Source organism: Echeneis naucrates, chromosome 9 (assembly GCF_900963305.1).
Source record: "Echeneis naucrates chromosome 9, fEcheNa1.1, whole genome shotgun sequence".
Classification (NCBI taxonomy): Eukaryota; Metazoa; Chordata; class Actinopteri; order Carangiformes; family Echeneidae; genus Echeneis; species Echeneis naucrates.
The window spans coordinates 4,206,258-4,220,551 of NC_042519.1; the positions used below are offsets into that span (position 1 = coordinate 4,206,258).

General features: G+C 44.2%; 1 protein-coding gene across 6 annotated transcripts in view; it reads right to left on the reverse strand.

Moving 5' to 3' along the window:
• tet3 (tet methylcytosine dioxygenase 3) overlaps window positions 1-12,290 on the reverse strand; it is a 31,324-nt gene extending 19,034 nt beyond the window's left edge. Inside the window, exons 1-2 of one of the 6 annotated variants that reach the window (XM_029510178.1) lie at window positions 12,019-12,290; window positions 11,258-11,317 (exon numbers count right to left, since the gene is read on the reverse strand). Coding sequence is in view for 1 of the 6 variants with exons in the window: in XM_029510176.1 (XP_029366036.1) it covers window positions 5,919-5,993 (75 nt within the window). In the remaining 5 variants the exon portion in view is untranslated. Of the gene's footprint in view, window positions 1-1,424; window positions 1,885-2,444; window positions 2,788-5,918; window positions 6,045-11,257; window positions 11,318-12,018 lie in introns of those variants that run through there. The other 5 variants (XM_029510179.1, XM_029510176.1, XM_029510177.1 and 2 more) reach the window with 5 other exon arrangements.
• Window positions 12,291-14,294: the final 2,004 nt, after the last annotated feature.

The following is a 14,294-nucleotide window of genomic DNA, read 5'->3' on the forward strand; positions in this document are numbered from 1 at the left end:
CCTATTGGGATGTTCTCTTTGTGAACCATGGCTCTAATTCTCTCTTTAATTTACTATATATTGGTGAAGGGCGATCTTGAGAAACATGATTTGACATTTTTCAGCATGGCAAACAATTTTTCTCAAATGAATCTTCCAAACACGGATTGGTGTGTCTAAGTGGACGACATAGGAGTTTGAATCAGTCGCCCTTTGCTACACGTCATGCTGCCCCTCTGGCATAATGTGACCATAAGAAAACAAGTCTTCGAAACAAATATTTGTCGTCCCTATCTTTCCTGCTCACTCCTGACATGTGACAGACTCACTTTTCCCACCCCAATCCACCTGGTCAATGAGACAAGTAACAAGTAACTGCACCTGTTATAAATGGACAAAGATTTTTGAAGAAAAATGTTTTCGTCTTCCTTCGTCTAATAAGTACACCAACTTCAGTTCTGAGCCACTCCATAGGACTTTCTAAAACCTGTGGTCACAGTAATCAGGATTTGACCAGTGCAGCTACATACAAGTGTCTCACTTCCTCACTCAGTCTACTGGGACAGTTCATACAGCATAGTGAGACTGAAATGCATCGCCTGAACCTGTGTCAAATTACATTTCCAAAGAGCTCTGTTTACCTAAGTCTTCTTGAAGCACCAGTTAGGTGACTATAACCTCTGCAGTGTAAAGAAAGTGTGCAGAGTGACAAACTAATGCTTCTACATCTGTCTGAAAGAATACTAATCGGAGTTACCCAATTTCACCCGACTTCTGAGATGTTATTCCTAAACAGTACTCAGCTCCTTGTAGATTATAATTAAATGGGCCTAGAGAAGAACAGCAAACAAAGATAATCCAAGGGCAGGCTGGGAAATCATTGACAGGGTTCATGTTTTGGCTGAAGAGCATATTCCAACATGCCCAATTGCTCTTTGAGAGTAAAACAATGGCAGAAAATATCTAAAAAGCCACCACACTATTAATAATGTTTTTGTGCCATCTTTTACCTTTGTTTACTATAGACAGAGCAGAACAAGCACTGTTTGTTTCACACTGGGCACATAGTATCAGCTCCAAAGAAACTTTCCTGGAACAAGCACAATCCTTTCCTGTCAGAAGACACCAAAAATACTAGACAATGATAAAGTCATAGTGGAATAAATAGTTCCTTGCACATACATAGAACTCGCGCTCAAGTCAAGCCATCTGATGGTATCACACTCAAACATAAACATGAACTATTTCCTGATTCAGACAGATGTGAAACATCATGTCCAGTCAGAAGAAATGAAAGAAGATAGCTTCTGTTTGTAAATCCATTAATCTGTCACAGAAGAGTTGAGCCTGGTGTTCATCCTCCCCATCATTTGAATATCATTGAAATGAGCCTTTGAAGTGGCTAATTACTGGACAGGCAGTGTGCTCGGTTCTTTTGAATATACCTTCTGTGCCGGGTGTCTGATGGGAGTCCCAGGGGGTGCCAGTAGTATTGATGAGAGTTACTGAGGGGTTGGGGTTGTTGGGTGGTAGCAAACAGCCGGCATGCAATACGTGAGAGGCCCCATGTCTGCACTATCAGTGGCATCAGACGAGAAAGAGGAAGGAGGAGGGGGAGGAGGGGAGCTGTGCACGGCAGTTATGAGAACTGCAGTGTTGAAACAGAGACTGCAACACTGCACAACCAAACATCCCACAATCATGCACTGTCAGTCACAGAGGCACTCTCTTTTCCTCTTTTTTTCTCACAGTTACTTACACGAAACACAACCACATACAAAAGTCACGTGGATTTAAAGCGCCTCAAACCGAACATTTTTTCAGCTGTGCCCGCCAGATATAAAATATCACACCGAACACAAAGCACACATTCTTTGAAACTTCACGTAATCTGAGCGTTGATTAACCATGATTGTTAATCACAAATGCTACACTTACACCTGCATCGCCCAACAACTATGCTTCAAATTGTACAGACCACGTGCTTCAACAAATATTTACACCATGACAGAGCCTACTCTATCACTGACGTCCCCCTAACTGTGTCACTCTAATTCAAACACACACAAACAATCCAAGCATATCAAAAATCAACAACATAACAAACCGGATCAGATCTTGCAGAACCTGCTAGACCAGGCGATTGAGTCTGGGAACCATTTAAACAAAATAAGCCATTCCAGCTCTGTGTGGGAGCAAACAAGTGCTATTTCACACTGACACTGTACAAAAACAACTGGAGGAGATAGACTGCATAAGCATACTACTGCTGGTGGTGAGGGGTTAAGTTCAGCTCGGATAATAGACAGCTGAACCTAAATCCTAAACACACAATCCCCATCCTCCCTCTTGTCCTCCACCCTCTTCCCCCACCCCGTCTTTTACTGCCATGCTGAGCAGAAACATGAAGCAGAGAGACTGACAATATGAAACCGGCTGAGGGCTCAAGCACCAGCGATGCATACTTACGTGATCCTAGACGTCCAGACAGAGAGGCCAGTCGGAAAGCAGAAAGCAGAAGAGGAGCATGAGACCTGCTTGCCGGCACAGCAGCCTACAAGCGGTCCAGCCTTGTTGGGTTAATCCTTTTTATTTCTTCCAGCCTGTGCACCGCACAGACAGAGCGAGTGCCGAAATACACATGCATGCATTCACACACACACACACTGCCATCCGCACACACACCACACACCTCCCCCCAGCACAACACATACGTTTCTCATTCTCTTCCCTCTTCTTATGGCCGATGTTTTCTCTTCTCTCCTTTTTCCTTTCTCATTATCTCTGTCTGCTCCTCCCTTCCCTTTTTCAATATCCTCTTTCTTTCTCTGAGCTACACATGCAGTCGGCTTCTCTTAGCAGCCCCCACCTTCCCCTCTCTCCCTCCCTCCCTCCGTTCCCCTCCCTCTCATGCAGCCTCTCCCTCCATCTCCTCTCCTCTCTCTCTTCAGTGTGTGCAGAGCGAGAGGCCATTATCTGAGCCACAGCAGGCACGTACGATGGAATGGAGGAGTGTGCAGAGAGCAGAAACAGAGAGGGCTGTGAGGGGCAGTTACTAATAGCAGCAGCCTAGGAAACAGCACAGTACAGCAGGGGGAAATTGGGATTGGGAAAACCTCTCCTTGTCTCTATCCACACCCTATTTGCTCTACTATATTCGATGATATTATATTTATAGCGTCATCTAGAAATGAAGTGTCACTGGTCTGTTTATCCACTAAAGCCAAAAGCCAAATATTGGCAGTTATGACAGCGCTTGCTGCTTTTGAACGCAGAGGCTAACCAACAGCTGGCAGGCGAATATACAATGGCAACTCACAACGGCATCAACGGGGGAAAAAAAAAGGACAAGCAACGTTATGTTGCTTATTTATTCTGCAAACACCATCGGCTTTTCCTTACGGAGATTTCGTCCCTTGTCTGGGCGTCTATATTCGGCGCAGCCCTGGGCCAAAGGAGAAGCCACCGATAATGGTTCCATGTCCATTTTTTTTTCTTCATCCACATTTACAACGCTTGCCCATTCATCACATGCAACGAGAAGCTTCAATCTCACACTTGGGGCTGATAATAATTCCTCTAGCAAGGCTGCATGCACAAGACAGAGGAAGGTTGGCATAGATGAAGAGGGAAACTGCTTGCTAATGGTCTTGCTGGCCCATCCTCCAATCCAAAGGATACAGGCGAGGTGGAAGGTTTCTAACTGGAGGACGCTGAGGGTCACTTGATGTGCCAACATCTTTGAAACTCAATGTCAACTCTTACCTATGAGCATGAAGCAAAGGAAGAATGATGGCAACAGCAGCGAAAGAAGAAGCCAACTACGTCGGACAATGAAAAGAGAACAGGGAATGAGACTTCGACATCAGCAAGCTAGAGTGGATGAAGAGAAGGGAATGAAGGAAAACATCGAAGAGAGGGACGACAATGAGAGGGAGGTCTATGGAGGTAACGCTGTCAAAGCGAGACAGACTGGCTCAGTTATTTGTTTGACTGATTCTGTAACAGGAAAGAAGATGAAAAAGAAACAGAGTAGAAACAGAGAGAAGGTAGGCAGATTGTTGTCAAACGAAGACAGCAACCAAGCTATCAACCCATTACAGTTTGCTAAGGCTGTCAGACTTCTGTCCCCTCCTTTGACAATGTCCATGCGTAGTTCTCTCTTCACCGTTGTTCTGCCTTGGCGTCACTGCCATTACCATCAACGTCGTCATGATCGCTGGACGTTTCCTCTCACCCACTTGCTGGCTGACCAGCCTTGTGGTGTCTTCTCTCTTCTCTCCAACATTGCTGGAGTTTTGGAGCAGAAAGGGGAGGAAGGAGGATCGAGTGGGGAGGGAAACATGGCTGCTCCCCCATGCAGATTGCCGTCAGCTCCTGCGTAGTGTTTTTCTGTTACATTACTAAGCGTGTGCTGGCTACACTGCACTATGGCTGGATTAACTTCGATAACCTTTCGCTGGTTCTCTTACTTTGCCTCTTCCTGTTTCTCTTGGTCGCTCTCAATGTCTAATTTTCTCTGGCTTTCTCAGTCTGCCTCTGTCTGTCTCGATGTGCCTCTCTTGTTTTGTTTCCTAAGCTTTTTCTCCTCTTAGCATAGCTCATTACATTACCGTTCCAACACTTTCTGATGCGCCCGCTCTCCGGTCCTACAAATTGCACACTATCTGTCTCTCTGTTGCCACACATAATCATATATACACACACAGATGAGTGTCAATTCCAAAGAGAAACACAGCGCAGCCTAAGCTGTCTATGGGAAGGAGATGAGAAGTAGACCATTAGGTCACATGACCAGAGAGTGCCAATGAGTGAGAGTGAGAGCAGTGAGCAAGAGAGGTAGGAAACACATATGACGATGACATAGCAGCATCGTCATCATCAGCGGCTTCCACCAGGACACTTTCCGTCACCGCTGCGTGGACACGCGCATCATCCGACATGCCGTCTCTCTACTATCACCAACACCACATACCAACAGGCACTCAAAACACACCCGTTCATTCGCCTGGCTGACTTGTGCTTGTGTTCTCGCCTGGCTGCAGTGACAGTGCACTTCTAGCCTAAGCCTCTAGTTAACCCATGAGTCACATGCTCTCCGCAGCTCCACAGTTCCTCATTTCAAATACTAAACAACAGCTTTTTTTCTGTTTCCTGCCTTTGTTATCAGAATAGTGAGACCTTTCAAGTGAAGGAGTCCTTAAGGAAACACCGCCATAACGGCACTTGCCAAATAAAAACAATTTTATTAATTACTCATACAACATGGATGTAACATTTTTATCATTTTAAAGTGAATATGAGGAAAACAGAGCAGAAGCAGACACTGAATTTGTGACCTAAGAAAGAGTACTAACTTAAAAAGAGGACATTCACTCATTCCTGTTGTGAAACTGTGACCTCTGAGTGGGTTAGTCCCCGTCCATACACACAGCTGCGTCAAACAGAGAAATAAAATGTGACCCAAATCGCCAACAAAAAGAGGGCACCTGTACTGTAACAAATTCAGCTGTTTTCACCGCATGATGCAGATCTGAACATCACTACAGATATAACATATGACCTATGTAGGTGATAAAACTATAGAAGAGTTAGACTAAACTTCACTGAAACCAAGTTTGTTTGATGAATAATGAATTTAGATTAGACACGATCACTGAAAAAGACATTGAGAGTGGGAGTCTTTGGCTTTCAGATGTTTCTCTTTGATTAAAGAAGTAACAGCATGATGCTGCCGTCGCGAGCTTCCCCGAGAGGGCTGTCCTGAATTCACCCTCTGAGTTCCTAAATGAGAGAGTGTGACAGGCTACATTATAAAGTCTATAGCCTTGTCCTTGTTAACTTTGAATTAACCAGTTCTTTCACCAGGCCACTGAGACCTCAACAGTACAAATATGTTAACGTTTTAGCAAGAAGTAAATCGGAAATATGACACTTACAGTAAATCTGCTGTAACCGGGCATTGAGAGAGAGCTGGAGAGAGGATGGTACAACAGAGGCTCTGATTCGTACATCGATCACTTCATCTCACAGCGTAGTCAAATTATCATCCAAATGAGTTGTTTCACGCCCTCGTCTCTCTCGTTCTCTCCGTTCCCCTCTCTCACTCTCCATTTCTCTCACTTCTCTGTCTCTTGCTCACTGTTTCTCAGCAGTAGAGAGGAAAGGTCTTGGTTGTAGGAGGGATGACTGACAACAAAAGTCCATCCTCAGCAGTGAGCGTTGGGTTGGCATGCATATGACTAAGCCTGAGTCATCTTTATCTTTTCTTCGCAACAAAGTCTTGACATAAAACCTTCTCACAGTGAAACAAGCTTTTTAAATGTTTACCAGCACATTGGTAGTGGGAGGTCTGTGTGTGTGCTTGTGTGTGAAACGCACAAAAGCCAACGAGGAAAAAAACTGTTTGTTTCAAATGCAAGGTGGGTGAGCTGATGTGATGTCACCATCTCTGCACCTTAATCACCTTTAGTTAGAGGCAAGATGGGTGTCGTTTAGGGTAATAAGAGCAGCCATTAAACAACTCACATGAGCATCATGGTCAGAGCATGTGGGTCCTTCCCCTCCTCCCATCTTTTCCTGTCAGCTGACTCCACCCCCCTTTACCACTACTACCATAACCCCCCCCACCACCAACCCCGCAGTCTAATGGCATCAAGGTCATCTGATCTGACACACTCATGCTCTCCTTCCCTCCTCTATTGTCTCATTTTTTTTCCTTGCCTCTCTTCCCATCCCTCTCCACTGTAACACAAATGCCCATGTCTTTGCCTGCAAAGACACCAAAGACTTGTGCAAACACAGAAGCACAATAATGGTTTTTCCCTCCACAGACATACATGCTAGCAACCATACAGTATTGGATTGTTCACTGAGGGTCATCGGGTTTAATGGTGGGCGGGACAAGAGGCTGCAGGGCTGTACTGAGCACATTAGATTTAACAGAGTGGAAGCAACACAAAGTGTTGGAGTCTCGTTGAACAATTCAGGCCAATATAAAACTAAAATCTTCTTTTATAACGATTATTATATTTCAGACTGGATTGGCTTTTTATGGCAGCTTTATGCTTCATGTCCATAATTTATACCACACCACCCACACCACCACACACACACACAAACACATATGCACACATGCAAACTCCTCAAGCAGAATGGTGTTAAGTTTAGGGTGTGTTTGGGTGTGGATTGTAGTAATGAGTGTAGGGTATCCAGTCTGAGTCATACCTCCTGACATTCGGCACGTGCAAGTCAGCACGAACAGCCCAGCTGGGGAAGGCCTATCCCTCTGTAGACCCCCCCCTCTCCCTCACCACTCTTCACAAAGGGAAAGGGAGGAGTGGTTTGTGAGAGAGAAGGGAAAAAAATGAAAAGGTAGTAGTGGGGGGGAGGCAGGGTGGAGCTGCTGAAAAATAACAAGGAGGGGGAAGGAGGGCTGTTTTTGAGAAGCGACTCTTTGTGCTTAAGGTTCGGGACACAAGAAAAAAGAATGTAATCAATGTACAGAATGTATTAGAAAATTTCTGTGTCAGACAAAGGCAGCTGGCAACAGACACAATGAAAAATATGGGCAATAGGTGAGTTCATAAAACAATGAAAGAACACTGTGTGCGACTATCTGCCAAGGTTCAAGTCGCAGAAAAGAGCTGAGCGGTTACATTTGATTGGACTACGTTGCGATCAGTGATTGAAAACACTTGAATGATTTATGTGTAAATTAAACACATCGCAATATTTTGTTGTTAAATCATGAAATTCTCAAAGTTGAAAGAGAGAGAAAAACAGAAAGATGGAAAACCACAGAAGCCTTTCCTAGTCCCGCACAGTGGCTGGTTGCCAGCCTTGTCTCTCTCAGGACTTGGGCTAAGATTAGCTTCCCATATGTTCAAGTCAGGCGTAGCTGGGCTTAAAGGGCCAGTACTCAACGTGGCAAAACAGAAAATCTCCATTGTGCACTATGAGCTTATGGATTACAGTCATGGTGATTCACATTGAGGGCAGGTAGACAACGATGGCTGAGGGTGATTTGTCCTATTGAAGTGTAAAGTCAGTACATGCATTTCTGCCTTGTCTTACATTATAATCAGTCCAATTAAACACCTTGTCTGTTGAAGAAATCAGCCCTCGTGAACTCAGATAAATATGCTTCGAGAATCAATATTTTCTTCTTTATATTTCAATAGTGTGTGGTGAAAACTCTCAACAGCTGTGGTGCTGTGTTATGTAAAACCTGGCAGTATCGAGCAGCGGAGGGATTCAGGACTGAATAAAGCGTGTGCCCAGCGGAGGCTGCAGAGGAGACTCTAGAAAGGTGAGAGTTAAAGAGCTCCAGCAACAGCTGAGAACTCCTCCTACTTCTCTTTCCATTCATTTTTTATTAACTGCGGCACCAGGCGGCTGACAACCTCCCTCCGACATCAAACACAGATACCACCAACGATGCCAAGAAGCCACCAACCACAACTTATCGTGCCTTCCAGGTTACTGATCCAAGCTGAGAATGGATGTAGGTTCGGCCGTGTTCAGTGGCACATGCACAGCTACACATAGCACAGCAGACATTGATTGCAGACATTAATTGTCATAAACTTGAAATGAAACATGACAACGCTGCAGTGTATTAACTTTATATATCAGTGAACAGTGTGCATTTAAATTTGTCTATGTTTGTGTGTATATGTTTTCAGGATTATGGGGGATCTTTGATAAAATAGTTTTGTTTTTTTTTTTGGTTTTTTTAAGAAGACAAAGTTAAACTTATTTAAACTTGTACACAGGACTCACTGTTGGTCTAACAGTTGTTCAGTGACCTCCTAGGGTTGCATGCAGAGTTATAGAAGACTGTTAATGAAGGAACTATTTTAGTTACCTTTATACTTGTTTATATGTTGTGGCCACGACACCACAGGGGCATACAATACCATACAATTATTGTTGGGTTTCAATCTCTTTTTAGCTGTTATTTCATGATGAATTTTCTTGTGTTTTTTTGTTAGTTTAGCTTTTAAAATCTGTTCATCTGTATCTGAATGTCAGCTTCCTTGTACAACTCTTGGACCATCAACCATCCGTGAATCACACTGAATTGTACTTAATGATAATGTATAAATATCAATGAATCTTAAAGGACTGGCTGTTTGATCTTATTATGTAACTGCTGTGTAATTGTGTCAGCCTTGTGCAATTCTGTTTAAGACCTCAAAATTCCTTTCATGTTGATGCTGTATCTTTAAACAAGAATCTCACTCATTTTCAGGAAACACTTGAAATCAAGACCATATTTCTTGAAGATCATCTTGAAACCTAAATTCTTGACTAACTGTTGAATATATGTTATAGTGTCCTGATGCTGTGCTTCACAGAATGAGTGGAAACCTCACAGAACTGTAAATACATCGAAAGTCAAGACGGAATGGAAGAGATGATGTCATACCCTCCACTTCCTGAGTCTGTACTATATATCAAACCACTTACTACCCAACTACACATTCACATACACGTGTGTGTGTGTGTGTGTGGATCCGACTAGCTGGTCATGTGACCAACCTTGGATGCTGGACTTGAGCTAAAATTAAAGCAATGATGTCATCAGACATTCAGTGTTGCCACGGAAACTGGGTCAGTGTTAACCCTTTGTGAGTGAGGCTGGGGATTCCACGCAAGGCTGAACACATGATTAACAAACCTTGCATCTGCTGCCACGCAGTCAGTGGTCTGAATGTTTCTACTCCACTTTTGACTCTTTCCCGAAGGTGATTTCTTTCAAATGCACCTCACGCATTAAGAGGAAATCCTGTCTATGGGTGTGGAAAAAAAAAATAATGCACAGCATTCTTACAGCCCTTTTTGGTAACCTCTTGACTGTTGTTTGTTTCCTTAACAACTAAGGAAACTACCAAAAACTACCTAAAACCACATATTTTGTCACAGAACGTTTGTTGTGCTCCAACATCTTGGAACTGTTGTTTGGGTCTGTGAAATAGCTACTGACTGTGTAACTGCTTATTTAAAATGCCAAAAGAGTGCCCTCAGCTCGTTGTATGTGGACCTTGTTCCATCTTTATGTAACCAGGGAAATGAATAACACGGGAACAGAAATCTACTGGAACCAAGACAGACAGTCTTTTCTCACAGAAATGGACAGTCCAAAGATTTTTTCCACATACAAACCTTGAGAATAAAGACCCTTCCGTGCGTGGTTGGTTGATTAGAGCAGGCTTAAAGGTAAACTTGAGTATGTGAGTAGAACTGAGCTAAACCCCGTGCATGGCATGGTGAACAGATTGATGAACCTAAGTTTCCGTACACTCGAATGATGTAGGTGAATGAATGCAACGTTAAAAACCCTTTCAAGTCATGACCTGCCATTTCTATTTGGTTTGCAAAACCTAAATGTTTCACTATGCTTCTGACGATAACTCAAATCAAAGCTTTCTTTATCCCACTTAAAGAGGACATCACAAGGTTCTGAAGATTTTAATTCATGTAACACTTTCTCGATGAAACCTCGCTACCTCAAACTTCCTTTCCCCACAAACACACAAAACGTGCCCCGGCTCGGCAAGTTGTGGAACAGCAGCTCTCAGCGGTCACATGCCACAGGTTACTATGCCCGACAATCAAACACGTACGCATGCGTGACCCACTAACTTTTACTCCCTTTACCTCATTTGACTCCAGAACCTAGGAGAAGGACGGCCCCCTGGCTCCTGAGCCAGCGCACAAGGTTCCTCCTCCTTCTCATCCCTCCTCCTCTCCCTGGTCTCTTGCATCTACACATGCCTGGCTCTGGCACCAATCACCGGGCAGCGTGGGACGCTTTAAACTGAGGATGCCGCCACTTCATCAAGAAGGCGCTCAGCTTGCTGAAGTAGCGTAATACAGTCAGCCTCCGATCAAGACAACTTGCAAGTGGAATACGAAAGGTTACTTATACACCCTTACTCCTGACGACGATCTTATCAGAGCTAACATAATAAGCATGTGTCTTTGACGGAGCGTGTAGCGAATAGTCTAGAACATTAACCAATTCCCACAAATACTTACATCAAAATCATATTTCTAAAATCACATATTTAAAGAAATGCACATGGAACAAAGAAAGGATCTGGTCGCTATGTTAACTAACCGCCACATTTACACCTCCCATCACACCGCTGAAGAACCAAGAGCTGAGAGTCAAAGCAACATGGACAGAGATCATGCACAGATGACTGAGACAACACACACACACACACACACAACGGCATGGGAACACAAACCCAATGCCCTCTCTTACCTCGGCTGCTAGTTTAAGGTTTCCCAAACAGCCTCAACTGTTGTCTTCAAAATATTCCACCTTTACAGCCATTCAACAGAGCAAGAGAGGGGGGAGTGAGAGGGAGGTAGAGAGAGATGGGAGGGGGAGAGAATAACAATCAATAGAATAATGCGACAAGGGCCTGTTTAAAATTACTCGTTATTAAAGACAGAGGGGTGACCAGGTAAAACATACATCCCAGTCTCACATTTTATTATTCCTGTCATCTCCAGCTGCCATCAAAAAGCAGCTGTGCATGCAAATTTCTGTTCTTTAATTTGAGCTCAAACAGTGAGCCAGCACTTCCCTCTACTGCTGGGACACAGAACGAGAGACAGTAAAGCAAGGGTTCAATTTCACTTATGGAATTATGTAATGTCTGTATCTCAACCTGGCGCAGCCTCCCTAATATATGCACTAGACAGGTCGGCATAACCCATTTTTTAAAGGGCAACTTGGGGAAACGTGTACAAGTGTTGGTGGCTATGTTAGCTGAGAAGAAGTGGCTCATCAAAGCAAGGCTGATAATTGTACAGCAGTAGCATTTCTTTCATTTGGCACAGCATGTACCCCTTGTCTACATGGCCCTGGTTGTCTCAATGTTAAATGATGTGTTTTGTATTTGAGCTGTCCCCCTGTCCCACCAATCTCATCCTTTAGCCCCCCCCCCCCACCACCACCCCTCCCAACCACCCACCCGGCTATCAATCTTAAAATACTCTGGAGTGATGAATATTTACCCTGCAAGCCTCTGAGCTGCCTTGATTTGTACTCCTCCGTTCGCTGGCCAAAACCCCATCAGAAGAGTCCGGCTTCCTCTCGTCTTCACCTCTGTCCCTCTGTCCCTTTCTTCTCTCTGTCTCACTCTCTTTCTCTATCTCTCTACCTCTCCACTCTTCTTTCTGAGTCTCTCTCTCGTCTGTGTTTCAGCAGCCCATTCAGGAAGCCATCTTGTGTTTTTAATCTGGTTTTACATGATCCCCCGTACGCACGTTCTCTCTCTCTCTCTCTCTCTCTCTCTCTCTCTCTCTTTCTCTCTCTGTCGCTTACTCTCTTGCTCTACCCCCCTCCCTCCCTCTCTTGCTCTCCTTCTCTCTCTCCCCCTCCTTCTAGTATGCCAATAGGTCTACCGCACACACAAGAGGGATTTTTTTTCTCTGTGATCACTATCACTCCTTCCTCCCACTCGTTCATTTTTCTTTTCGCTTCTTCTGCATATATACCTCCTGTATACATTCACAGAACCCACAACCCCCACCCCCCTCCCCCCTGTCTCTTCAAACATGTATACTCATGAACAAATGTACACACACAAAAATACACAGTGCTTGCCGGAGAGACGTCACGCAAGAGATAGCACACAAAGGCAGCCTGTCCACCAATCAGAGGCCAGGTTGGGCTTTGCTGCTAGGGTGAAATTGAAGGAGAGCAAGTGAGGGCGGTGTGTGTGTGTGTGTGTGTGTGTGTGTGTGTGTGTGTGTAACCCTGTGTGTATGTAAAGGGGTGGGGGGTTAAAAGAAGGAGGTTAAAATACAAAAAGGTTAAGACTAAATTTGCTTGTGAGCGTGTGTGCAGGACCATAAAAAAGAGAGACACAGGCGGGCATTAAGGTGCACATGTGTGTGCTGTGTGTATGTACGCATGTGTTGAGGGGGATGGGTCATCTCTAAGCCTGTCAATTATCTCCTTGAACTAGCCTTCCCTAAACAATGCCTCTGGTATGTGGTATCGCTGAGCACCATCTGTGTCAGGGCTGCCTGCAATAACTGGACTGGACTGCACACACATACACACGCTATATGCACACACACACACACACACACACACACACAGGCAAAGACCCTCTCCTACAGCCAGAGAATCCCCCTTCTGTCAAGCAAAATGTACAACTGTGTGCAGAGTGAAATATGCTGACTCAAAGCAAGAGAAGATACAAAAAATGAGTGTCGTACCACGAATACACATTTTACCCACAATAACTCATGTTGTCACAAGATCAAATAATCATCAGCTGTGATTTGGCCCCATGTGTAAATCAGTGATCTGCGTAGCGAGCACATGCAAACACTACCTCAACCTTTCACTTTGAGGAAAAAGCTGCTAGGGGCTTGGATTTCCTTTTTACTCAGTCATTGCAAGAATGACATACCAAGCATGTTTTGGAAGCTTGAGTTCATAGTGTTTACATTCTAAGAGCGAAGGATCGTCTCCAGCTTGTAACTTCTTAAAAAACTCTTTGCCAGACTGTGGAACCTAACCATCAGAGCCAAAAGAGAAATGTTACTGTCCAAATCGGCAACCACATTCCACTGCAAAAACGCATTCATCACTTTTATCAGGATCGTCGGCTAAAAAAGCTGTCACTCCATCTCTAGCCGGAATTTCTACTAAAAGAAATAAAATCTAAACAAATCATACGAAAAAGAGCAAGATAAACAAGCACAACTAAAAACCCGTTGCGTAATTAGAAATTTTCGAAAGACAAAATAAAGTCAGCGAAAGTGCATGCTGGCTTAGATATGGCTGATCGAGACGGAAAGACAGAAGGCAAGGGGCTGAGAGAGACACAGACACACAGAGAGGAAAACGAAAAAGAGAGAGGCAGCAAAAGTGTGTCATGGGGAGGTGAGGCAGCCGCACAGTGACACAGCATTTCTAGTGTCTGTCTGAAGCTCTCATGTGGCATGGGAAATCCCCTCTGCTGACGTAAAATGGACCACGTGTGTGTATAAATGTGAGTGAATGTGTGTGTTTATGTGCGCGCAGAGACGTGTTTGTGGTAAACTGGGCAGCAAGAGCGACCGCTCGGTTTCACTGGGCTTCGATGCAGGTGGATGAGATGGTTTAATAGTCAAGGCACTGGTCTTACTACTACTGCAGGCACAGTGGAAGCATCGCAATAAAGGTGACACCAACAGTACAAGTAAAGTGATATAACACTGGGAGTAAGTAAAAGTTGTAGAGATAGAAAAAGCAGTAGTTGTAGTAGGACTGTAAATAATAGTGAAGAGGAAAC